Here is a 26,971-nt window from a genome sequence, read left to right as displayed (position 1 = left end):
TGCCAAAATATTCTACTCATCATCATGTTTTATTTTTCTTCCCCATTCCTTTTTTCATGCTGGACCTTCTATCTGAATTCACTCTCTCATCATCTGTGCCTATTTAAATCCGAGCCACCAAACATCAGTCTAAAGCCTACTTCTTTTATGACAATGTATTCTTTGTTCTTAGGACTGAAATCTAGTCATTCTCTTTTCAACATGTACAAGATCATGGTTAATTAATAGCAGAACTAGCACTAGACCACAGTATTCCTTACTCTCAATCCAATATTATTCATATGACGTTACTTCTTTCTAGTTATTTATATTATGTCTTTTCTCAACTAAATTGCAAGGTCCTCCAAAGTCTGGATATGACAAATATGCTGAAGGAAACTCAAAAGTCATTTGTTCTAATCTACTCATTTAATATAGAAAGAAATTGATATTCAGAAAGATTCAAAAACTTGCCCAACAACACATAGTTAATGAATAGCAAAACTGAATTAGAATCCAAATCCTAGAGCCACAAATCTATTTGTCTTTCCACTAGGACTAGGTTACTTCCTGTTTACTGAATGATGAAAAACATCAACACAGTTTAAATTTTGTTATGTACAGTTTTATTTTTCATAGTAGATTTACTTTTTTCATTATATTGTGCTTAGGCTAATACAATTATATTCCTTGAGAAAAGATATATGAGATGTTAGAACTTTTAGAAATCCCTTTATCCAGAGGGTAAGTCACATCAGGATTTTAAAAGTCCACTTGGAAAAGCTGAAAATTGGACAAATTAGGTATGGGATTGTATTTATCCTTAAGTCTTTAAATGGTATATCCTATTCCCATATCAAGATTTTGAGGGATGCATTTATAATATGGGCAATTTTTTACTAATGATTTACAAACATGAAAATGTTATCTACATATAAAAATGGGTTTTATGCTCACATGTAATATTGCTTGACTGAACTACAATGAACATTTTGTTTTAAAGGTTAATAACCCACCTTCTTTAAAAATGGCATCCAATAATTTTTAAAAATCAGTAAGATTGTAATTATAATCAATAATTCATAAGGATGGAAAGAGACTTAGGAGATTTAAGTTGAGATTTGAGCCCCATTCTTAATTTTAGAAAAAGATCATTTTGATACAACCTTTACAATATAAACAAAGCAACAAAAAACAACTTTATGAAATGTAACTTTAAAAATAGCTATTGCTTTTATCATGTAGGCAGAAATCATGGAAGTACTACAAGAGAGGATATGGCAAAGGAAGGTGATTCAGTATTTCTTCAGAGGTTGTTTCACAAATAGCAGAAATAAAGCAGCTTAGCTGTACTTTTAGCAATTCATCTCTTTGGCTCTGATTTTGTTTTTCCCTCTTATCTTCATAAATCCTTCAGAAAAAGGAAAGTTCTTGGTTAAAAAAAAACAAACTACAGCAGAAGGAAAAAAAGAACAGACCTTGGAACTATACAACAACAACAAAAACCCTCAAATCCCATGGATTTGAATCCTGGCTAGGAAATTATGTATCTGTGTGACCTTGAGCAACCATTTTACCTCTCTGGGCCCCCACCAGCTCACCTGTGAAATGAACTGGTTGTCTGGAAAATTCCCCAAATCTTTCCAGCACTGATTCCATGGTGTTTGTAATGCTGTGAGCTGCTTGATCCTAACTGTCTCATGACTCACGAAAGGCTAAATAGTTTGAAATATTTTGTAGATAGAAGTTGGAATTTTGCTTTAAGCAATGAATTATGTTTGGTGGTCCAAATTCAGCCCAGTAATATTTTATTTGAGGCAGAGGAGATGGCATGGCACAGGTATACTATGTTCAGTAATAGTGGGAATAGGAATCCCAGTCAGACCCTCTGGATTTGAGACTGGTTCTGTCATTTATTAGCAATGTGACCTTGAAGAAGTCAATTAACTTCTCTGAACCAGAGTTCCTAACCTGATGAATGGCATGATAATATTTGTATTACTTATTCTCAGAGAAAAGGATCGAATTATATGAAGTATTTTAAAATCATGATGTAAGATAAAAAATATGAGCTAATCTTTGCTCTAATATTCCACAGATGCCAGTACAATATTTGCTAAATGTCCTACCTATCTCCCTTTCTGGTCAAGGATGCTCTGAATAATGTCCTCTATCATACTTCTGTACAAATCATAGTTGATGCGTGCTCGTCTTCTTGTACCCATAAATGTCTTTGCATTGACTAATAGCCCCAGCCATTTTAATTCTTCTAAGCGCATGATTTTTTTTTTCATGCTTTGATTACCTACATTGCATTGGTAGAAGAATAATCAAATGTATATGCGATATTATTCAAATAGATATTCCCTTCTATGACATACATTTCAACATATCTACACCTGCTTATCCTATTCAGTTCTTATCCATGTACTCCACACAAGTCAACCTCAAGGGGATCCACCAAAAATTCTTGGAGATTTCCTCAGTTTCTCTTGAAATTACAAAAAAAAACTGTGGAGTGCATAGACTCTCTTATTCCTCACTGTCACAACATGACCAACCCATCTTTTCTTTTTTGAGCCTGTATTTCTTTGGCGATATCTTTTATTCCAGCTCTTTTGAGTTCCATTTCTATTACATGGGGAGCCTAATCATCTCCACCACGCACCTCTCTATTGTCCTCTGAGTGATATTCATTTGTAATTCCTTGGAGACATTTCCTAAAACTTTCATTTTTAGAAACAATACCCCTAACCTCTCCCAGGGAATTAACTGAATTGGCTTTAGGACCTTACACTGGAACGAAGTTCTACAGACTGCAGAGTGAATGAAAACTCACTTCATTAAAGTTATCCAACCCCCAGACTATTGCTTCACATCTCATCTAATCACATACGGCCTACTCAGTAAATACATCTTGCTATCTACCCTGCCAGCACATACAAAACTTACCCAATTGCCCACCTCTTGCTTTATGAAAAAACATAAGGTAATTCTATCCCTACTACAACATCATAACAATCTACTAACTTATAGTTCCTCTCATCATCCTGCTGAATACCAAAATTCCCTTCCCTAGTCATCTTACTGCATAGGAGACATCTTACTGGAAGAGTGATTTTAAGTCAACGTTGACTTAAATGAAATGATGATGATTTTTTTTTTAAATTAACAAGCATTAAGCATAGTAGAATCAAGCATTCTCTACATCAGCCAACTTCAATAGTAAAGATATGGCTTCCTGTGGAACATCATTCATCAAAGTATTCCTGTTTCCTTTTAATACCATCATTAAAAATGTCCTTCACGCATATGTAGATTTTCTCTTAAAAACTGTATTAAAGTGCATTAAATGTGAAAGCAGGCATTTAGGATGGTCACTGTTGATTTTTCCTTTCCTTCTTTTTCAATATTCATAAGATACAAGATTTTCTAGTCTCTCATTCCTTACGATACTTTGTGAATTGATTTCTTAATCACTTCAGAAATATGACCTCTCCAGCAGTATCTCCCATATGTATTTTACACAGCTAGGTGGTAACAGTGGATGGCGTGCTGTGCCTGGAGCAAGGAAGACCTGAGTTCAAATCTGATCTCAGATACTTACTTGCTGTCTGTCTCTGGGCAAGTCATTTAACTTGTTTACCTCAGTTTCCTCAACTGTAACTTGAGCATAGTAACAGCACCTATTTCCTGGAGTTGTTGTGAGGATCAAGTGAGATAATATTTGTAAAGTGCTCAACACACTGCTTGGTACCTAGTAGGAGCTATATAAATGCTTATTCCTTTACCTTCCCTAATACAGCAGCTTTATCTCTTTTTGCTTTTCTCTTTAGTGCCCTCCTCTACAGCGGTATCCAATACCATGACAGTAAAATCAAAATGTGTCAGTGTTATTTTCTTTGATGGTGAAAACACTTTGTTATAAGATGTTTCTCCATCTTTATTTTGTCTTTTTTCAAGTCCTGCTTACGACACATGCTAGCTGTGTGGCATCTCAGTGCCCTATGGTGATTCTCAAACTAGAATATGTGTAAGAACTGTTTTGAGTTTCAGCACGGCATTTCAACATGAGAATCCCTACATGTATGGAATTAGAGGCCAGATGTTGGGGGTAGTGGAGGAGGGGGAGGTTCTAAACTACAGGGCTATTGTGAAACCAAAAAAAAAAAGCATGCGTATTAATGCATAATGCATGTAAAGTGCTTTGTAATCCTTAATACCTCATCATTATTACTAACTGGGTTGTTCATCACTGCTGCAATGCAATCTTTTTATTCCCTGATTAACTATCATACTCTCTGCAGCAGCTGTTCCAAACCTTCTCTTCAAGCCCTCTATACCACACTTCACCTGGCAGTACTGACAACATGACTAAAAAAAAAAAAAAAGATATTCAAAGTCTTCCCTTATGAGCTCCCTTATCTTCCCTCATCCATATGCCCAAAAATCCCTGTAAAGCACGGATTCTTAACCTAGGGTCCACAGACAACCAACAGGTCCATTACTTTTTTTAATTAGAACCATTTCAATATAATTGGTTTCCTTTATAGTCATGTATTTTATTTTCAGTATTTTAAAACATTATTCTCAGAAGGGGTACCTAGACTTTATCAGACTACTGAAGGGGACTATGATACAAAAAAAAGATTAGAAAGTTCTGCTCTAGAGCTTTATCTGCTTTCTCCCCATTGAAAAGAAGTAGTCATTCTCCTTGCTTGGGCCAATCTTTCTACCTGTGCCCTGGATTTTACTGCTACTGAGATTCTTCAAGCATTTGCTTACTTGATTATTCTCTCATTTCTCATTTTTGGTGGTTCTTTCCCTGTTAACTACAAACATGCCCAGGTCCACTTCATCCTTTAAAAATAAAACAGTTAGCTCTCTTACCCCTTTAAGATACTGCCCTACTTTTCTCCTCTCTTTTATGGACAAACTCCTTTAAAGAGCGGTCTACATACTCCTTTTCTTTCACTTCCTCAAAATTTACTTCACTTCTTAAGTAATTACAATCTAGCTTTATAGCCAAGTCACCTTACTGAAAGCTGGTCTCTATAAGGGTTAGTATCAATAACCTCTTATCTGAAAAATCTAACAGCCTTTTCTCAATCATCATTCTCCTTTACCTCTACGTAGCTTTTGGACATTCTTACCAACCTCCTCCCTCCTGGACATCCTTCTTCTTTATTCCCTTGGCATCCGTGATATTGCTCTCTCCTGGTTCTCTTCTTACCTGCTTGGACATCCCTCAGTCTCACTGTTAGACCATTATTTATCATCCAGCTCTCCTGAAATTCTCTCCTGGGCCCTTTTTTCAACTTTATTCCATGGCAATCTCATTTGGTCCCATAGATTCAATCATCTCTATGGAGATCTCAATCACACATACACATGTATTTATCTATGTAAGTATGGAGATGGGTAGGTAGTACCATTGTAACCCTCCAGTTCATAAAATGGCACCATGTGTGAAATAATAAAAATTAATAAAAGTTTGTTAAATTGAACTGATGAGCTGGAATCAGTAACTGTGAAACATTCTACCAATATAAGCTTAGTTCCAAAGTATGAAAATGTTATTATTGCTAATGTTATCAGGACAAGGTATGAAGATCAAAGAAGACAATAACTGTCAGTAATGCTTTCCTGAGGCAATAGCATTTGAAATATTATTATTAGAAGCAAAGCATCAAGAACCACCAAGGAAGATGATAACTAGGTCAGTGACAGTCCCCTGAGGCAAGATAATTTGATGGCTCACTCTACTAGGATTTAAATTTAGCCCAAGATATCAAAAAGTTTGCTTTTCCTATGATTGAAAAAGTCTGAACAAACATACTACATTTTATTTATTCAAACCATACAGCACCTTAATCTAAAATTGGGTTGCAATTCTATCCATTTTACTGACATGAAAAAAGTTAATATTCAAAAATGTTCATCACTTAAAGAGGACTGACAATGCTCAATCTTTAGCACAATTTAAGACTTACATAACAATTTAATCTGTTGTTTCAGGCCTTAGAAAATTACTAAAGCTATAGAATCTGAGAATTAAAGATTAAATATCTCTTTAACCATCAGACACTGGGTGGGGGGGAGCAGCAAATAGATATGTAAGTTTGTATTAAACAAATTCCATTTCTTCCTTCAGCATGAAGACTTTGAATAAAAACTAGCAGAAGCACCGAAAGAAAATGTTCTACATCTATTAAAAAATAAATAGACTTGAAAATCTATAATAAGCTCTAAGCAGCAGTGTACTGTCCTTTGGAAAGAAGTGTGATTTATTGGTTGACATATCAATTGTCAAGTAATCAGACAGTAAATTTTATTTAGGTATCATGAACCTTGTGTTGTGGGAGCCAGAAGCAGACACATCAGATGGAAAGTGAAATTTGGGAAATTACACAGAGAAATACATCTATTATTACTTTCCTCTGCACACATATTTAAGGAAAATAAACCATCTCAACTTCCCTCTCATCTCCTTGATAATTTTTTGTTTAAAAATAATGATTCAGAGAGTCTACAACCAGTGCAAAATAGAGGGTTTATCAATGGCCTTTGCTCTTATATTGCTTTTGTCAATGGGCTTTGCTTCAGTAAAATAGAAAGCTGAAAACACCTTGTAAATCTGTGTTTGGTTTATACCTATACTTTACCACAGTTTGTTTGCTGGGAAAAAAAAAATAAGCTGACAATATAAAATTATATTCTCTGCCTCCAGTTAAATCATACAGAAATGGTGCTTTTATTTGCATAAGAATATGATACTAAATAAAGGAACAATTTGAATTCCCTTCTCCTTCCCAATCCCTAATCCCTAGCTAGTTCCCTAGCTGCAATAATTAATTTAGACTCACAGAATCATAGAATCTGAGTTGAACAGGCCTTTAGAGAGTGTCTAGTCCAATGAATGCCTGAATAAGTCTTCGCTCTGCAATGTACATGGCCAGTGTTCATCCAGTACTTGCTTAAAGACATCTCTGCAATTCCCTGCTTGCTCTGGGGCGAGAAAGAGAGACAGAAAAATTGAGCGACTGAGGGAGCATTTGATTGTTTACTATGTATTGGCACTGTCTAAGCACTGGGGACACAAATAGAGGAAAACAAGACAGTCCCTACTCTCAAGGAGCTTACCTTCTAATCAGGCAGGACAAAACAAGACAAAGGGAGCTAGAAAACAGGGTGAGGGGGAAGCTAGCTACATGTGTAGGGGAAAGGCTGTTGAGGAGGTGGAGCAGTCAAGAGAGAGAGAACAAGTTCCATATCTCCTTCCACGTAAGATCCCTTTAAATATGTCGAGACAGTTATCATGTCACACACAGGCTGCTTTTCTATAGGTTAAGTAGTGCATCACAGAATGTCCTGTTTACCCTCTATCATGCAGTCAGCTTCCATTAAAGAACACTTCAATTTTGATCTATTTTCCATTAATTCTAGTAGTTTCTTGGCGTGTCTTTGATAATTTGTCTTGACTACAGCCACATCAATGGCAGATAGGTGTAAAATTGAAGCAACATTCTCTTTTCAAAAAGATTTCTGGCTTCTCTTCTGCAAGCTGCAGGGTTGAGAAAGCCAGTTGCCTTCTTCACTTGTGCATTGGAAGGAGTTAGCTGATTTTCAAACATCTGGGCTTCTTGACAGTCTGCTGTCCTAACAAGTTATCACAATGTTTTCCATAAAGCTATCAATGTCCCCAGGACAGCAGACCAGCACAAACTGAAGTTTTCTTCAGGTGGTCTTGAAAGGCTGATTAATGTTAACCAACAAGATGCTATGCCCTGATACCTTAGCCAGGTGATAATAGCTCCATTGAATCACTTAATCAAATGCTTTTAGATCAGATCTAAAAAGTACTTAATCAATTAAGACATCTTTGAAAGCTATTGAATAATATAGCTATGAGGCTGGATAGCAGTATATGTGGATTGGCTGATAAGGCAGCATTACTGTCTCTCTTACCTGCCCATTGCATTCTGCTAATGCATCAAGTGAGCCGGAGGAATTGGAGAGACCCTGATTCATCTCCAATGTACTCAGTAATGCAGTTTTTTTTTGTTTTTTTGGTTTTTTTGCAGGCTTACCTTTTAGGGACAATCTGGTTTAAATTTCTCCAAAGAAACCCCTAGCATATGTATTGCTATCCCTTCAAACACATTTTTTCTAGTTCATACACGCCTAAAATGTCTGTTATTATTTTACTCCAGCCACCCACAGGGAGGGGACAGACCTTAGATTTCTTTTTCTTTTTTTTTTGAGGGGAGAAGGCAGAGCAATTGGGGTTAAGTGACTTGCCCAAGGTCACACAGCTAGTAAGTGTGTCAAGTGTCTGAGGCCTGATTTGAGACCTTAGATTTCAATATCCATAACTGAATCATGCACTTGATTTTGAATTCTGAAATTCCCATCCCTGGAAACAATCTCCTGTTCTCCTTTCCTCTTCTGCTTTATGCCTCCTAAATCAATTTATCATTCTTGCTACAATCTCTAGTCCCACTACCCCTGTCCACACAAAGTCTATGATAGCTGCTCATCTCACTTCATAATCTTGATCCTATAGTTGATCAGTCCAATTCCACCTTTGTCATTCAATACTCTTTTCCCTTTTTCCTTCTATTGTTCTTACTAATTTTCATCACTGGATCACCCCTGCCTTATGAGTCTTCTCAACTCTTGCTTGTAAACTGCTGAATAACTATCTACTGGAGAAAGCCAAGAAACCTTCTCACCTGGCTCTAATTCCAATTCATGTTTTCTGATACCAAAAGAGATCTTGTGGCTGCCAGGCCATCCTTTTGGTCTTCCTTAATTCAATCTTTATTCCATTCCACTCCTCCCACCATTCCAAACCTCTTTTATCCTCAACTATATCCCCCTCCTCCCTAACAATTGCTCTTACCACACCTTCTCAACAGAGGCTATTGTCTCCTACTTTACAGAGAAAAATCAAGCCCATTTATTACAAGCTGGCTCATCTCTCCTAGTCTATATCTTGAACCTCCTTCTCCATCATTAGCCATCTTTTCCTCCCTACTCCAATCTCTGAAGTGGACCTTTGTTTGCCAAGGCTAATATAGCTAAATCATCAAAGGACCCTATTTTTAAAACTATGAAGGGACTCTGGAGTCATTCTAGTACAGTCCCTAAATTTGACATATAAGGAAACTTACTCTTAGGTTAAGTGATTTACCCACTCTCACATAGGTAATAAGTAGCAGAGCCAAGATGTAAAACCAGATCATGTGACTACAAATGCAGAAGTATTTTTGGTGTTGCCATACCGGCCTTGTCCTCTTTCTCCCATGCCCTTCTGCTTCATCTCAGAGTTTGTCCCATTAATAAGCCCTTGAACATTTCTTATCCTTCATCTCTCCCTATTAGCTTATTACCTCCAGCCTACAAATATGTTCACTTCCATATTTTTTAAAAACCCTTTAATTGGCCATGTCATCCCCTTTAGCTACTTTCTAGTTCTCTCCTCCCCTTCTCTTACCAACTAGGTTGTATTGTTTGTAGAGTGCTAGAACTGGAGTCAAAAAAACCTGAGTTCGATCCAGCTTCAGAGACTTACTTAGATGTCACTGGGCAAGTCATTCAACCACTATCCATCTTAGTTTCCAAATTTGTAAAAAAGTGGGAATAACAGCACTGTAAAGACAAAATGAGGTAATATTTTAAGGTGTTTTATAAACCTTAAAGTGCTCTGCAAATGCTAGCTATTATTGGATTGGATTGCATAAGGGACAAGATATGTCCTATGTCTTTAACCTTTACACAGTACCTAGATGATGTCTCTTTTTCATAGTAAGTTCCACCTCTGAAAGACATCTTTCCCAGGCCTCCTCAGTACCCTCCCTCTGAAATTAGACACACACACACCTCCACCAATGGATCCTGCATATATCTTGTTTGTACATAGTTGTTCCCACTGTTGCCTTCTCCATTAAAATGAGAGCTCTTAGAGAGCAGGAACTGTTTTACCTTTGTTTTTATTTGTTTTTTTAGTGGGTGGGGGTGGGTGAGAATTATCTTTATCTTTCCTTTAATCCCCCAGACTTAACACAAGGACTAGCAGGCATCAGGTACTAAATAAATATTAGCTGATGGAGTGACTGATACTCTTATGGAATCTTGGGTCCACCCAGAAAAGTAATGCATCCATTAATCACAGAATGAGAGATGGAAGGATCTTCAGCACCTGAGGAACCCAATCCATGCATGAAAGTAATACTGCAATGTGCCTCTAAGTACTCAATCTCTGTTTGAAAACCTTCAAGAAAGGAGAATGTACCACCTCAGAAGGCAGTCAATTCTACTTGTTAGGAAGTTTTCAATGATATCTAGCTAAATTTGTCTCTTTGAAACTTTCACCTACTGCTCCAGGATCTGAAATCTGGGATTCAACAGAATAAGTCTAAGCCTGCCTACACCAGAGAAGTCTTCAAATACTTGAAAATAGCTATCATGTCCCACCCTGTCATTGCTTCTTTAGAAAGATGCTAGTTGGCCCAATTCCTTCATTTGATTCTTATATGACAGGGACTCAAGACCTATCACAACAGTTGCCCTCTTCTGAACAATGCCCCACTTATCAATGGTTTTTTGTTTATATGTGTGTGTGTGTCTGTGTGTCTGACTACAACAGAACACAACAGCACTATCACCTTCCTTTTCTGGAAGTTCTGTCTCTTTTAATACAGCTTAGTACTTTTTTTTTCCCTGCCATATTATACGGCTTACTCATTTGGAATTTACAGTACACTAAAATCCCCAGCCCTTTTTTTCAGGACATTAACTATCCAACATCCCCCTCCCCCATATTGTACAAGTAAGACTGATTTTTTTCTGCACTCATAAGCAAGAATTTACATTTATCATTATTCTATTTTAGCTTAGATTCAGTCAAATTCTCTAGCCCATCAAGATCTTTTTTTGGATCCATACTCTGCTGACCAGCTTTGTACTCTCTACAAGTTTGATAAGAATACCATCTATGCCTTTATTCAAGTCATCAATAAAAATGTTAAGGAGAACAGGGCCACATGAAGATTGCTGGGGGTATTACGCTAGACTTCCCTGCCATGATGACACTGAAACATCAACAGTTACTCTGGAAGTATGGTCCTTCAATCAGTTCTGTATCCATTTGGTTGTATTAATATCTTATCCACAACCTTCCATCTTCCCCATAAGAATTGTATGAGACACACTGTGAATGCTTTACTGAACTAGAGGTGAAGTATATGTCCGTAGCATTTCTCTCTTCTACTGGTTTCAGTAATTCTGTCAAAAAAGGAAATGAGGTTAGCCAGGCAAGACCTGTTCATGATGAAGCCATGCTGGCTTCCTTCTTCTTATTCTATATATTTACCCTCTACCTCCTTAACAATTCATTCTAGAATGTTCACAGGCATCACATTCAAGTTCAATGACCTATAGCTTTTTTCCATACTCTGTTCTCTTCACTCTCAGAAAACTGGGGCAACAATTACCCTTCTCTTGTTTTGTAATATCTTTCCCATTTTTCTATGATACTTCAAATGCTACTGTCAGTAGCTCGGCAATCACATCTTCCACTTTTCTCAGTACCTACACACACACACTTATACATACATACATACACACACACACATATACATATATATATATGCATATTCCCTTCAGCTACCCTAGTACTGAGGTCTCATGAATCATACACATCATCTTTCCATGTAGGAATGTAAACAAAACAGTTCAACTTTAGTAAGTCCCTTGCAATTTCTTTTTCTTGATTACCTTTTCATGCTTCTCTTGATTCTTGTGTCTGAAAGTCAAGTTTTCAATTCAGCTCTGGTCTTTTCACTGAAAAAGCTTGAAAGTCTTCTTTTTTATTGAAAATCCATATTTTGCCTTGAAGTATGATATTCAGTTTTGCTGGGTAGGGTATTCTTGGTTTTAATCCTAGCTCCATTGACCTCTGGAATATCATATTCCAAGCCCTTCGATCTCTTAATGTAGAGGCTGCCAGATCTTGGATTATTCTGATTATGTTTCCACAATACTCAAATTGTTTCTTTCTGGCTGCTTGAAGTATTTTCTCCTTGATCTGGGAGCTCTGGAATTTGGCAACAATATTCCTAGGTGATTTCTTTTTGGGATCTATTTGAGGAAGCGATCTGTGGATTCTTCCCATTTCTATTTTGCCCTGTGGCTCTAGAATATCAGGGCAGTTCTCCTTGATAATTTCTTGAAAGATGATATCTAGGCTCTTTTTTCAATCATGGCTTTCAGGTAGTCCAATAATTTTTAAATTATCTCTCCTGGATCTATTTTCCAGGTCAGTGGTTTTTCCAAGGAGATATTTCATATTGTCTTCCACTTTTTTATTCCTTTGGTTCTGTTTTATAATATCTTGATTTCTCATCAAGTCACTAGCTTCCACTTGCTCCAATCTCATTTTTAAGGTAGTATTTTTCAGTGGTCCGTTGGACCTCCTTTTCCATTTGGCTGATTCTGCCTTTCAAGGCATTCTTCTCCTCGTTGGCTTTTTGGAACTCTTTTGCCATTTGAGTTAGTCTATTTTTTAAGGTGTTGTTTTCTTCAGTATATTTTTCAGTATTTTTTGGGTCTCCTTTAGCAAGTCATTGACTTGTTTTTCATGGTTTTCTCGCATCCTTCTCATTTCTCTTCCCAATATTTCCTCTACTTCTCTAACTTGCTTTTCCAAATCCTTTTTGAGCTCTTCCATGGCCTGAGACCAGTTCATGTTTTTCTTGGAGGCTTTTGTTGTAGTCTCTTTGACTTTGTTGACTTTTTCTGGCTGTATGTTTTAGTCTTCTTTGTCACCAAAGAGAGATTCCAAAGTCTGAGACTGAATCTGGGTGTGTTTTCACTGCCTGGCCATGTTCCCAGCCAACTTACTTGACCCTTGAGTTTTTCAGTGGGGTATGACTGCTTGTAGAGTAAAGAGTATTATGTTCCAAGCTTGGGGGAATGCGCTGTTGATTTCAGAGCTATTACAGCCAGCTCTGCCACACCAGCACTCCTCCTTCCCAAAGAACCTCCAACTGGGACTGGACTTAGATCTTCAGCAGGCTCTGCACTCCTGTTCTGATCCACTACTTAATCCCTCCCACCAGGTGGACCTGGGGCTGGAACCAACTGCAGCTGTAGTTCTGTAGCTGCCCCACCTCCACTGCCCCTGGGGGGGTGGCTGAATTGCAAACTCTATCACCCTTTTCCTCAGCAGCTTTTTCTACTAACCTTCTCTGTTGTCTTTGGTGTTTGTGGGTTGAGAAGTCTGGTAACTGATGCAGCTCACTGATTCAGGGCACTAGGGCATGCTCTGCTCAGCTCCTGGTCTGGTTGGTCCACGCTCTGCTCTGCTCCCAGCTCTGTGCAGGATAGACCTTACCCAGAGACCATCCAAGCTGTCCTGGGCTACAGCCCTGCTTCCCTCTGCTATTTTGTGGGTTCTGCAGTTCTAGAATTGGTTCAGAGCCATTTTTTGTAGGTTTTTGGAGGGACTTGGCAGGGAGCTCATGCTAGTTCCCGCTTTCCAGCTTCCATCTTGGCTCCGCACCCCCCCCCCCCCGCCCCCTGTCTCCCAGACATGCTTTTTTACAGCACTATGCCACAATATTAAATTCACCTTCCTCTGTTATCTGGCCTTGTTTTCATCTTCTGTACATTTCTTTTTAAAATATAAGTCAGTTGGCAATTTCCCTGTGTAGATATGTCAGTCCCTTCAGACAAATACTTGACTCCCATCTTTCCCAGAATTATTTCTTTGTATTTCTTCAGAATTTCCTTCTTGACTATTTCCCATCTCATATGGTATGACCTCCCTAGTATCACTTTACTGCATAATATCCTACCTATATTCCCTCTGAATCTGGTAAAATCGGCTTTCCCAAAATCTTGGGAATATGTCAAGACTGTGCCCAGCTTTTCTTTCCTTCTCTGTCAGAAAATCTAGGAACGAAGGGGTTATTTTTTTCCATAGGGTTTCCTAAGTTGCCACCCTAGCAATTAGTTCCTCCCAATAGATCTAGAATAGAATTTTTCCTTCTTGATTCCTCTACTTGTTGGTCAAATTCACCTCCTTGCATTAGGAACTATAGTCCCTTTTATTCATTAACTGTGGTTATTTTTTATATAAATAATTGAGGTGATGGATTTTGCTACGGGACCCCTTCTTACAGTTTACATGCTGTGGGCTCCAGGAAATTTAACTATTATTATTCATTCTTTGAAACCACTCTCCATGGTATCTAACTTTGGGAATATACACAGATGGTCTTATCCTGGCCTTCATCTTTTCTTTTTTTAATAATTTAAAGCCCTTTTGATTACATTTGCAACACACCTGGCTAATACATTCTTCCCAGCCATTGTGAGTATACACCATTTCTGGCTAGGAATCTTCCATCCTTGTACTTTTGTCCAAAACTTCAAGTCCCATCCCAACCTACCTGCTCACTTTGACAAGAAAGAATGGTCTGCAGGTACAAAGATAATTTTAGGGGACTTTCCATGTTGTTGAGTCACCTCTGCTACACTGGGCTTGGTTACCATAGTGAGGAAAAACAAGGGTAGAGGACCTCCAGCCAGCTTCTCATGATTATGCAAGTGATCTTACCATCTGTAAGCTCTGGGGCCAAATATATAGAACTTATAATCATATCAAATTGATTGATACTGATTAGAATAGAGTAGGGGGTCTTCAGTGAATCAACTTCCTCATTAGATGTGCCCTAGGAAGACAAGAGACCTCACTAGTGTTGTTAACAAGTCAACAAAAATGTCCACTACCTCTCAGTAGAAAATCACCAACTAATGCTACCCTTGTCTTCTTTCTCTAACCCAAACTTGATGATTGCTCATAATGTTTGGGGCTTATTATATGATTTCCTGAAGGACAAGAAGCTTTTTCCTCCTCAGAGCATTCAGATCTCAAACAGCCTGAAATCTGTTTTCTAAGTTCCAATTATACAACTGTCCTTTTCTCCCCCTTCCCTTTCTCCTCTCTGTAATATTCTTTCATTTTCTAACATCCTTATAAAGGTCAAGCTTATCCTCTTTCACCTCAAATCCTTTTCGTTTTCCTTGCTTTATCCATTTCTTTTAGGAACACTTTATCCTGAGCCTGACAATCAGGAAAGTAGAGACAAAGTAGTCCTTTTACTTTCTCCTCCAGGGAAATCATACTACACTTGGGATACAAATATCAGTCATCTAGTTGTGCCAGAAATGCAAACATCCTACTTTCAGCGTAAATAAGTATATGATTTCCTCTAGTTTCAATATCGGTTGAAATTTTCAGCCTTATTAATTTTTTTTGCAAAACTTGTGAGTGCTTATACCTCAACTCTAAATACTGAGATAATAAATTTGCAGCCAATTATCACATCTTAACAATTTGACAACCCCACTCAACTTCCTTTCTTTGGTCTCAACAACCTCACAATCATATCTATTTCATTTCAGTCTTGCCCCACCAACCTACTTTGTTTCATCGATTATCCACTATAATCCCAATAATCCACTCAATGAACTTGCTTCAGCCTCCGGTTTTTTCCAGTTTCCTTTTCTTACACTGGCCTGTCTTACCCAACCACTTTCTTCTTTTCCTTCTATCTTCTTCAGACCTATTCTGTGATCCTCCTTATCTCATGATCCCATTCCTCTTTTAACCAGGAAATAGAATCTCAACCTGTATCTGAGACTAGAGATACTAAACTTCAAATTCCTCAATTTCTTCAAATTCATCCTCCCTAAAATTCAACCTCTGACTGACTTCCCAGGTTCAAACCTTTCCAAAACACATATATACTTTTCAATGTTTTAATCAGCTCTAGTCTTCCTTTCTTTTCCTATTCCTCCAATAACCCTCTACCATAGAACATAGAAGTCAATAAAAACTTAGTCTCACTTCAGATTTAAAGAGATGATGAGGTTCTCAGACAAAGACTAAAAATAATCACTTCTGTAAAAGCAGAGCATTTACCATGTTTATCACACAAATGAATTTAATAATTCTTAGTTGTTTATCAGTTGTGTCAACTCTTCGTGATCCCCTTTGGCGTTTTTCTTGGCAAAGATACTCAAGTGGTTCACAATTTCCTTCTCCACCTCATTTTACAGACCAGGAAACTGAGGCAAACAGAGTTAAGTGACTTGCCCAGGATCACACAGCTGGTAAGAGTCTAAGGCCAGATTTAAACTAGTGAAAATGAGTCTTTCTGACTCCAGGCCTGGCACTCTATCCACTGTGCCACCTAGGTGCTGGAAAATGATGCATAAAATCTGAAAATGAAAGAGTAATAAATATAATAAATAATAATATCTAACCTTTATGTAGTGTTTAATATGTGCCAGGTACTGTGCTAAGTACTTTACAATTTTTATCTCCTTTGATCCTTATAACAGCACTGGGAGTCAGGTGAAATTATTATCATCATTTCACAGATGAGGAAACTGAAACACACAGGTTAAGTCACTTGCCTCACTGATAACAATCATATAAAGCCTGTGCAACAATAACTGTGCAAATTATTTAGGATAACTAGTATGCTCATAGAAGCTTCTAATGACAAGGCTGCCTCAGAATGTCTGGCCTTGCCCAGATGAAAATGGATTGAGCTAGCTTCCACAGCTAGTAAGTTGTCTTACACTATACATCACAAAAATACAATAAAATGAAAACAAAAACACAGACGCAAACACATACATCCTAGGAGCAAAACTATACCAACCCTATATTATCTAATGTATAAGAAATAGAATATCTGAATTGAGAATAAAAGAAATAAAAGAGTTTAAGTCTTTTTTTTAAAGAATAGTCCTCAAAAGAAAATGTAGCATTATTGGGAGAAAAAGTAATAAAGGCTTAAAAAATATAGAATCACCTAAGAAAATCTGAATTAGCAGGAAAGAAACTAACATTAAAAGGTAATGTCCCATGCAACCTTGAAAAATTTTCAGTTTGCTAATATTTCAATAACAATTAAAATATGAAACTCTACAAGTTACTAAGAAAGCAAAACAAGATTCAGGGTTTTTTAATAAAAAGAGATTAGATTTCTTATCTTAATAATAATTCTAAGCAGAGGTATGATCTTAAAATTACAAAGGGAAATAAGTCTGTTTTATGAAGAAATTACAAATATTGACCACTTTTAAAACTCAGTAATCCTCATACATAAATTGTTGGGTTTGATTTAATATATAAGTTGTGACAAGACAGATTCCAAAATAACGAAATAGGCCTAAATAAGAACAAGAAGAGGTTAATCACTAATTAGGGAGTATAAAGAATGGGTTATAAATGAGCAATTGTTAAAACTGTTACATATATTTATGGTTTAGGGTTAAACTCAAGAGTGACAAGATAGTATTTACGAATATTATTCCTTAAGGGGAAAATATACGCAATTCAATCCCCTACAAATTATTTATTGGTTTTAAATAGTAATTTCCTATGGAAACCTGCATTAAAAATGTATAATTTGGACACATGGACATAAAGATGGCTATGTGAAGTTATATCAATCACTACTAAAAGATTTCTCCAAACCATTTCCCTCTGTCCCACTTCTTCAAAAGATGTGATTAACCACCAATTCTATTAATTTCATAATCAGTCTACAGAATTAAAGTTTGTCTTTTGGAAAATAATAACAAAATGCTTTGAGGAAGCAAGCTTGCTGCTTCATGTGAGAAGACACTCTTAAATGATCAGCAACAACACATAACCTTATATTTTGTTTTTTACTCTCTTTTGTAAGGAAACAAGGGCTTTTGGATTAGAAATACGCAATACTGAATTTAACCAATAAAAGCAAAGGCATTACAAAAATTTTGAGGTAGAAAATATCAAAAACAAGTTATTTCACTTACCTCATAATAACTTCGAACTGCATTACAAAATGCTTCATCTGCTACAATTTGGGTTTCCCCATTAAGGAAGGCCAGAAATCGTTCTTTTAATATCTGCAACTGTTGTTTATTAAGCTGTAAAATTGAGGGAAGATAGGAAGAAAGTTAACTGCTGAAGCCCAAATGTAAAAATATGTAAATGGTTTAGCATAGGGTAAATTTTACAAGAAGAATAACAACGTAATGTGGAAGTTTATAAAGGAAAATAAACATTTCCCAAATATTTTCTCTGGTTCAATTTAAAATAATTATGTTACCACCATAGAAACACTATTTTAGAACACACAAGTACATCTGTTATATAGCTACGTCAGGGTCTTGCCATAGTATCTCTTCTGAAAAGGCAATTTATATATTCTGAATTTATAATGCTTACAGGTCTCCAGATATATTAAAATATCAAATGATTATTAGATTAAATCTAAAAATGAGGTTTTTAATCATTTGCTGCCTGGAGTTCCGTGACATGTCATTTTCGAGCTTGAAAGGATTTAAGATTCTTGAAGCAATGGATTGCCTTGCTATTCCAAGATTCTCTACATCACATCCCCCAAGCCTTTTGATTACTTTGAGTACAATACACAAATATCAAATGAGGAATGAAAAAATATAACCAAAAATTGTTTTAAAGGATCTGGTATCATGATTTGAAACAAACATTAAAGTATGAATCAAACTGTCTGGAGTTTAAGTTCTAATTTGCCTTGGGGAAGAAGTTGTACTTTGGTTTCCTCACACGTAAAATGAGGAAATTATATTATCTAATTTTAAAGATCCTGTCTAACATGACCATTCTATAATCCTATAGCAATCAGCCATGGACAACTACAACCTGAATTTGAGTTAGGAATTGCGCTAGAGATGATACAGCAAATGTTGGAATGCATAAGGAAGACAAACAGAAAAAAATTTCCCTTCCCAGAGAATTCAGTACAATTCTAGGCTCTATTACCAGAAAGGAATATAGCGATTTTGGAGATAGCTACAAAGATGATAAAAAGTGTGGAAAAGCTAAGGGAAGCTGTATGAATTAGCCTAAGAAGGAGGACCACACAAAATCAATTTAAATCTATGTTCAAAAATTCTATTAAAATTCTGTTCAAATATGATGTTCTGTATTATAGGATACAACTTCTTTCACAAGATGCATCTCTAAAGGAACTTGACAGAGAAGGCAGTTTATAAAGAAGGTGTTGCTAGTAGCAACTGGCTGATTTAAAAAGTGCTGTATATTCTACACAGATTAGTTTAAATAAGCTCTAAGCTGAGCACAGAAGAAAGAGTTATTTCACTCTTCTACTAAAGTTGGTTCATGATTTTTTTTTTGTTGAGATGGGGAGAGAAGTAAATACTTTTATAGCCTCAATGATATCACAATGTACAATTTTCCCCTCCCTCTTAAGGAAGCAAGGGCTTTGGTACTAGAAAGGCACATCTATCTTTCTTTAATTAATTGAAATAGCCTAATAAGGAGTACAAATTATCTGTGGTCAAGATAGACAGATGTTGAAGGATAAAAAGACTACATTACTTAAATGTGAAACTGATCCAAAAAGACAAGAAAAGACTATCAGGACAGATTTTTGGCTCTGTCTCAATACTCAAGTTTAGTTAAAAGCAGAAATGTTAAATACTGGTGATAAATGGTGAATTAGATTAATAAAATTAACTTAGTGAATTAGAGTGATAAAATTTTAGAGCCAGAAGGGCCATTTTACAGACTAGGGAACTAACGTCCAATTCAATTCAAGCTAATCTCAATTTGTCATGCATTTATTAAGCACTTAGAGTGTAGAAAACACTGCCAAACACTGTGAGAACAACCAAATCTGAGTAACCAAATCTCAGTTCTTGCCTTCATTATATTGTGCAATATATTCTTACTTGGTAATACTTTGTAGCCCATTCATTCCTGTGACAAGGCTCTTAATTTTCCTTTAAGTAACCCTCAATTTTGATTTTTGGGACAGTGGTGATTATTCATTCAGAGTGATTCTCTATAAATGGTGGGGTCCCCAAGATGATCCTTTTTGAAAATGACATTGTACTGGTTTTATCTAGTCTTGGATCATTGCTTCTATCCTCCACTTCTGCAAAGGACCTGCAATATCCTCAACGTGGATTTTCATTTCAATGATGTAGGTCAGGATTCACACACGTCTGTGCATTATTTGTGTCTCTGTGTCAACATCCCACCATAAGCTGACCACAGAGTCCGTCCAATATCCTGAGAGCTGTCCTCACACTTCCTTCACATCCAAATGAAACCAAAGAAACATTCCATCTCTCCATCACATATACTTTTGTCACATGACCAGCCCATCTTCTTTTTCAATAAAACCTTTCTTTGATGATGTCCCTTACATCCCTTCTTGTTTGTACTGTGTTACATCCTAAGCATGGCCATTGTTCACTTCTACGTTTCTCTTTAGATCTTTTATTCCCCACATTTTTTTAATTCAATTGTGTGATGGTAATGACGTAGTCTATTGTGGAATATCATTTGCAAAAGTCTGTCTGTTCCTTTCTAACACTTTCACCAAGGCTGCTTTCGAAGCATATATAAATTAATCTCATAAAAACGTGATATAGTTGGAGTATAGGTTTACTCATCAGTAGTTACTGGTGTTCTCTAATTCACATTTTTTTTGAATAATGTCAGATTTTTTTTTCACATCTTTGATAATTTCCCCTCCTTTAGGTACCTTGAGAAGTGAGCCCTCAACTCCTCAAAATTGTGTAATGTTTATCACAGAACTTTTCTCTGTATGTTTAATTGGTCAAGTTAAATTGCTTTTGCTACCTTTGTTTTCTCACGTGACATTTCTACTTTCTCTATAAGCCGATCTTCAGGACTGTAATAATAGAGTACAAATATAGCAGCTCCTCTATCTTTGATGGCAAAAAGAATCTGACATAGAAGCCTGACTATATTTTCCAATATTGTGTCTAGTTAGTGTTCTTTTAATAGCATCCTTGAATGTCCATGGTATGATTTTGCTTAGTTGAGTTTCTTGCAAGGGTATGCTAGAGACTCAACTGTTAAATTTTCTCTGTGAGCATTTATACCTTGAAAATAAGCAATGCTATAAATCAGGGCTTGATTTATTATTTAACTAATTGTCTAGCCTTAAGAAGGTAACAGGAGAATATATTAATAATGAGGATTAAACTTGAAAGTGTATCATATATGCATATTTTCAAAGTGCTGGTTGTTAAATATTTACCAGCACATCCCGTTTTCTTCCCAAAACTTCTTTAAACTGTATTTTCTTATACGTTCTCCCACCATTCCATGAGATTTCTCTACCCAAAACAAAAGTGTTACAAAGCCCAAAATTTCACAAAAGGAGTCAGTGTTAAAAAAGAGTAGTCTTAGATACCTGTATACAAACATACAAAGCAAAAGTAACAAGCAAGGTAAACTAGAGATTCTTTAGCCTCATAATTATCACCACAACTTTGTAGAATCAAACTAATTATGGTATTAATGGCAGTGTGATTGGAAATGGGGATCAAGTGTGTGAACCATTCAAACTATTTGCCAAAGCAAATTGTATTATATTCTCAGGGCATCTTTGAAATTGGCAAAAGTCATGGCCTGTTCAAACCAATGCATCAAGAATTGATTCAGGTTACTTAGTTATTCTTTCTGGAGACAAAACAATGATCAGTTGACCTCTAAATATTGCTTCTAGGTAATCTGAAGACTTGACTGAAAAGCTTTAAGTGACACATTCATTCTTTAAACAATTCCCCTTTCCTCCAGTGGGGAAAACATTTTCAGTTTTTATTTTATATCAGTTAACAAGATTTCTAACTTTTATTCACTTCAAAGCTTTAATAGTTTAAAACTCTACCAAGATATTTTGAACATTACTACTCTTTAGTTATTAATCTAATTCTAATCAGCTCACATCTTTACATCTTCTAAACAAGATCAGCATAAGATACTCAGTCAAAAGTTTTATTGAAATCTAAGCAGGCTATGTCTCTCTGTCATATTGCCATCATTTGCCAGTCTAATAAGCCTGTCAACAAGGTTAGTTTGTCATCAATTGTTAATAATAAAGAAATGCAAGTTTTCTGTGAACATCACTTCATTTTCTAGATATTTATTAGTTATTCTTTTAATAGGTTCTAGCCAAATTTAGTAATTTGCAGGCTCAATTGTCTTTTCTTAAAGATCTGAGAACTATTTGCAGTTATGCCACCCTATGGCATCTTTCTAGTTCTACACAAACTTTCAAAGATCAGTAACAAATGACTTAATCGTATACACAAGTTCATCCAGTTTGCTAGGGTGTAGTTCTTTTGGATAGGTGATTTGTTCAGGCAAAAACAGATATCTACTTATGTTGGGTATCAAGTCCCAACATAATCATTATTGTTCTATCTTTTCAAGGAAAAGAGAAAAATAATTCTTATGGCACAGAAAACAAGCAAAATTAGAGTGCAACAGCTCCTTCTTTTACCCATCATCAGTTATAATCATTTCATATACCTATGTAGAAGTCCTATCACTTCTTTGGTCTTGCTATTTTGCCCTAACATAAGCTGTCATTCTTAGCTTTCTTCATCTTTTTTCAGCTTATTCTCAGCCTTGCTATTGTTGACAATGCTCTAATAGGGCCATTCTATACTTTTATTTACTCTACGTTACCTGTTCTTTCTCCAGTCTTTTGTACATGTCAATGTAAAACCTACTTTGTTGGTAATTTTCTATGCACTTGCATGCATCTTTCTAGACTACTCTCCATTTGTTCTCCTCATTAGAATTGTGTTTCTTCAGTAATTCTTCATATGTTCAGAATCTCACTCTTTGGAGAATCTCATCACTCCTCTTCTGACTTCTCTGCAGAATATTTTTCAGAGGATCTTCTAAATCCCTCCTCTGAATCTGTTCTTGCAAAGTTTAGGATTTGTGTCAGACTATTCCAATTTTTTTTCTCTTATTCTACAATAATGTCCAATGGAGCAGTCATTTGTCCCTAAGGTTCTCATCTTCTATTCTAGCAAAATTAGTCTTTTTTTACTGTGAATTATATCTAGAAAGATTATTTTTTTAAAGTGAAGTAAAAATATTCGTTGGCCTGCTTTGAGCTGGAAGAACTTTCTAGGACACATTCAGATAACTGACACCTTGCATCACTATTTATTTATCATGCCTCTATGCCAAGATGGTGATCTTTTTCTTGGACTCCCCACTTAGTTCCTCTTCTAGTCCAGGTGTTTATAATACTCTATAATGACAATATATCTTCTATTCCTAGTTCAGTTGATCTTCACACAAATTCCGTCCATGATGCTTCTCTCCTCTTATTTCTACATTTCTTCGTGAGTCTCTTCTTTTAAAAGACAATAACACAGCCCTTTCCCTGTGCTTATCCTGTTTATTTTAAATAAAAGTATAGCCTTTCAGAGCCATATTCCAGTTTTAGGTCCCAACTGTGAGGAGAAAATAGGAATCATAATTATTTTGAAACATTTTGATAAACTAACAATGCAGAAATCCCTCAATTATCTGGAGGCCTAATGTTGGAAAGTTCACAAATCTTTTGCAAGGACAAAATAAAGCAGATGGTCTCAGCCATTGTGGTAATATTACTCGCTGTCCTTGCATAAGAGACCCTGCAGTTTTGTCTAAAAGGACTTCTTCCACAAATTAAAATTATTTGGTTTCTTCCCCTTGTTTCCTTCTTGAACAGGGAACATTTTCTTATCCCAACAATAAATCTTGTGAATTGCATTCCAAATACTCTCCTTTTCTCTTTTGGTTGATTATGCTTTTTCTCTACTTATTCTTCTGTGAAATGCTGTACTTATCTATCCAAAATTGCTGCAGAATGCTGCTGATTGGCTGTGTACTCTAAGCAGACCTGAGAGTGAGAATAGTATTCCTTAAGATGCTTATAAATCACTTGCTTTCAATTTGGCCTCCTATCTTTGATCCATTATCACTGAACCACCATCAAAAGATATGCTACTCCTAGGAAGTGAAGACAGTGCCTCAACATGATCCAACAGGTCTCAGTTATAACTATGATATCAAGTTTCTAGGTCATCTTACTGATTGAACACCCTATCTTACATTTGTGTATAAGCATCAGAGATAACATGTTTTGTAAAAATATGCTCCTTTTCTCGGTTCTGTGAACTACTGCATGTCTAGAATTATCTGATCTCAACTAGGCCTTCACCACTGTATGGAAAACCTTCTACTACTCTTTGATTAATTCTCTATCACCTTTCCCCCTAGTATCTCTTTAAAACCTCTCTTCAGGTCAACTATACCATCCCTTACCCCTCCTATTCACCTCAGAAGGTATAACATAATGATTTACTGAGAAAGTTTAAGCTATTCATTGGATGCTTCCCTCTTTTTTCCAGTTCTATACCTCAAATCCCCTTAGTACCTTTACTCTGTAGAATCTTTTCTGTCCTTTCCTCTACCTTATCTCAAATATCTGAAAAAGAGGGGCTCCTTCTTCTTGTGAGAAACAATCTCTCTATTTGTGCTTGACCCCATTCCCTCCAATCTCCTTAGGATGCTGACTGTACCTTTCAAACCTTATTTTCTATTACTTCCTTAAGCCTCTCCTCCACTGCAGACAAGTTGAGTTATTCACCATTTCCTGTTCATAGCACAATACCTTGCCCATACTTGGAGTTTAACAAATATTTATTGAAATGAAAATATATCTGCTTCAATGCCTCACCTCCTGACTGTGACAATGCAACCTCAGTAGTGCTAAGTGCCAATTTTTTTTCTTTGCTATGTAAATCACCTCATCCCTAATGTTTGACACGGTGCCCTGCTATAGGTAAATACTTGCTAAATAAGTGAAAGTATGAATTAAATCAAATGAAATTCAGGGACTTTTTATTTGCCATCTTTGTGTATGTTTTTTGAAGAAGGTAACTGCTGCAGACATTTGCAGAGCCTGGGATAAACCAAGGAACTATAAGGCAATGAGTATGGAACCGGAAGTCAAGAGACCTTAGTTGTAATCCCTGTTTTGGCATTCACTCAATGTGCAAACTTAAGCAAGTTAAACTCTTGAGGCCTATTTCCTCATCTTTAAAATGAAAGGGTTGATCTATATTATTTTAAAAGGTTTCTTCAAACTATGGCATTTTACAGTTCAAAGATTAATCCTAACTTCCCCCAGACATAGGGCTGGGCTTGATGTTGTAAATATAATAATGCAAAAATATGTACATTTTTAATCTATTCAGATGCTCAACATTCATTAGATGATGATGTATTCAATTAGTAGATAATGAAAAATTAGAAAGCATCTATGAACAAAAGGATGCTTAGCAGTAAAAGCCTTTCATTAAAAAAAATAAATTTTTTTAATAACAAAAGTAAAAATATTACATAAAATTGCATGGACAATATTGATCATTTAATTATAGAAACAATTTTCAGAATCATTTCAAAAGGCATCTTCACCTTTCAAAGATGGTCCGCCCAAAGCCATTCTAATTCAAAGGTAACATTATTAATATATTTTTATTATTACATCAATGTATTTATGGGATTTAAGCTAATGAAAATTCTCATTAAGATCAACATTAAAAGAACTAAATATATCATCTGTGCATTGCCTTAGATTTTTCTTTTTAAAACAATATTGTTTGTGTCAAGACTATTACTGATAAGCAAAGGTAAATGTCTAACATATTTACTTAAAATCTAAGGTATAGGCCAAGATGGCGCCTGGTAAGCAGGGACTAGAGTGAGCTCCTTTACTGAGTCCCTCCAAAAACCTATAAAAAATAGCTCTGAACCAATTCTAGAACGGCAGAACCCACAGAACAGCAGAGGGAAGCAGGGCTCCAGCCCAGGACAGCCTGGATGGTCTCTGGGTGAGGTCTATCCCACACGGAGCTGGGAGGTGGGAACGGAATGGAGCAGAGCCCAGCCTGAGCGGCGTGGACCATCCAGACCAGAAGCCGGGCGGAGGGGGCCCTAGCGCCCTGATTCAGTGAGCTGCGGCAGTTACCAGACCCCTCGACCCACAAACACCAAAGACTGCAGAGAAGGTTAGTGGGAAAAGCTGCGGGAGTGGAAGGAGTTCGCGGTTAGGCTTCCAGCCCCGGGGGGGGGGCAGCAGAGGTGGGGCAGCTACAGCTGTTGTTACTTCCAGCTCCAGGCCCACCTGGTTGGAGGAATTAAGTGGCGGATCAGAGCAGGGGTGCACAGCCTGCCGAAGATCTAAGCCCAGTTCGGGTTGGGGGTTCTTGGGGAAGGAGCAGTGCGGATCTGACAGAGCTGGCACCTCCCCCCCAAACATGGAACATAGAACTCATTAGTCTACAAGCAGTCATACCCCACTGGAAAACTCAAGGGTCAAGTTAGTTGGTTGGGAATATGGCCAGGCAGCGAAAACGCGCCCAGATTCAGTCTCAGACTTTGGATTCTTTCTTTGGTGACAAAGAAGACCAAAACATACAGACAGAAGAAGACAACAAAGTCATAGAGCCTACAACCAAAGCCTCCAAGAAAAACATGAACTGGCCCCAGGCCATAGAAGAACTCAAAAAGGATTTGGAAAAGCAAGTTAGAGAAGTAGAGGAAAAATTGGGAAGAGAAATGAGAAGGATGCGAGAAAACCATGAAAAACAAGTCAATGACTTGCTAAAGGAGACCCAAAAAAATACTGAAAAATACACTGAAGAAAACAACACCTTAAAAAACAGACTAACTCAAATGGCAAAAGAGCTCCAAAAAGCCAATGAGGAGAAGAATGCCTTGAAAGGCAGAATTAGCCAAATGGAAAAGGAGGTCCAAAACACCACTGAAGAAAATACTACTTTAAAAATTAGATTGGAGCAAGTGGAAGCTAGTGACTTTATGAGAAATCAGGATATTATAAAACAGAACCAAAGGAATGAAAAAATGGAAGACAATGTGAAATATCTCCTTGGAAAAACCACTGACCTGGAAAATAGATCCAGGAGAGAGAATTTAAAAATTATTGGACTACCTGAAAGCCATGATCAAAAAAAGAGCCTAGATATCATCTTTCAAGAAATTATCAAGGAGAACTGCCCTAAT

The 26,971-nt window shown here is 36.6% G+C and overlaps 1 protein-coding gene across 6 annotated transcripts in view; it reads right to left on the bottom strand.

The window, feature by feature from the left end:
• Nucleotides 1–26,971, bottom strand: part of CADPS2 (calcium dependent secretion activator 2) — a 730,659-nt gene that overhangs the window by 562,217 nt on the left and 141,471 nt on the right. For all 6 annotated transcript variants that reach the window (XM_036759293.1, XM_036759295.1, XM_036759294.1 and 3 more), the window contains exon 2: nt 17,866–17,979. In XM_036759293.1, coding sequence (XP_036615188.1) covers nt 17,866–17,979 — 114 coding nt within the window. The remainder of the gene's footprint in view (nt 1–17,865; nt 17,980–26,971) is intronic.

Source organism: Trichosurus vulpecula, chromosome 5 (genome assembly GCF_011100635.1).
Source record: "Trichosurus vulpecula isolate mTriVul1 chromosome 5, mTriVul1.pri, whole genome shotgun sequence".
Taxonomy (NCBI): domain Eukaryota; kingdom Metazoa; phylum Chordata; class Mammalia; order Diprotodontia; family Phalangeridae; genus Trichosurus; species Trichosurus vulpecula.
The sequence above is the reverse complement of the archived record's forward strand: the minus strand, read 5'-3'. Positions and strand labels throughout refer to the sequence as shown.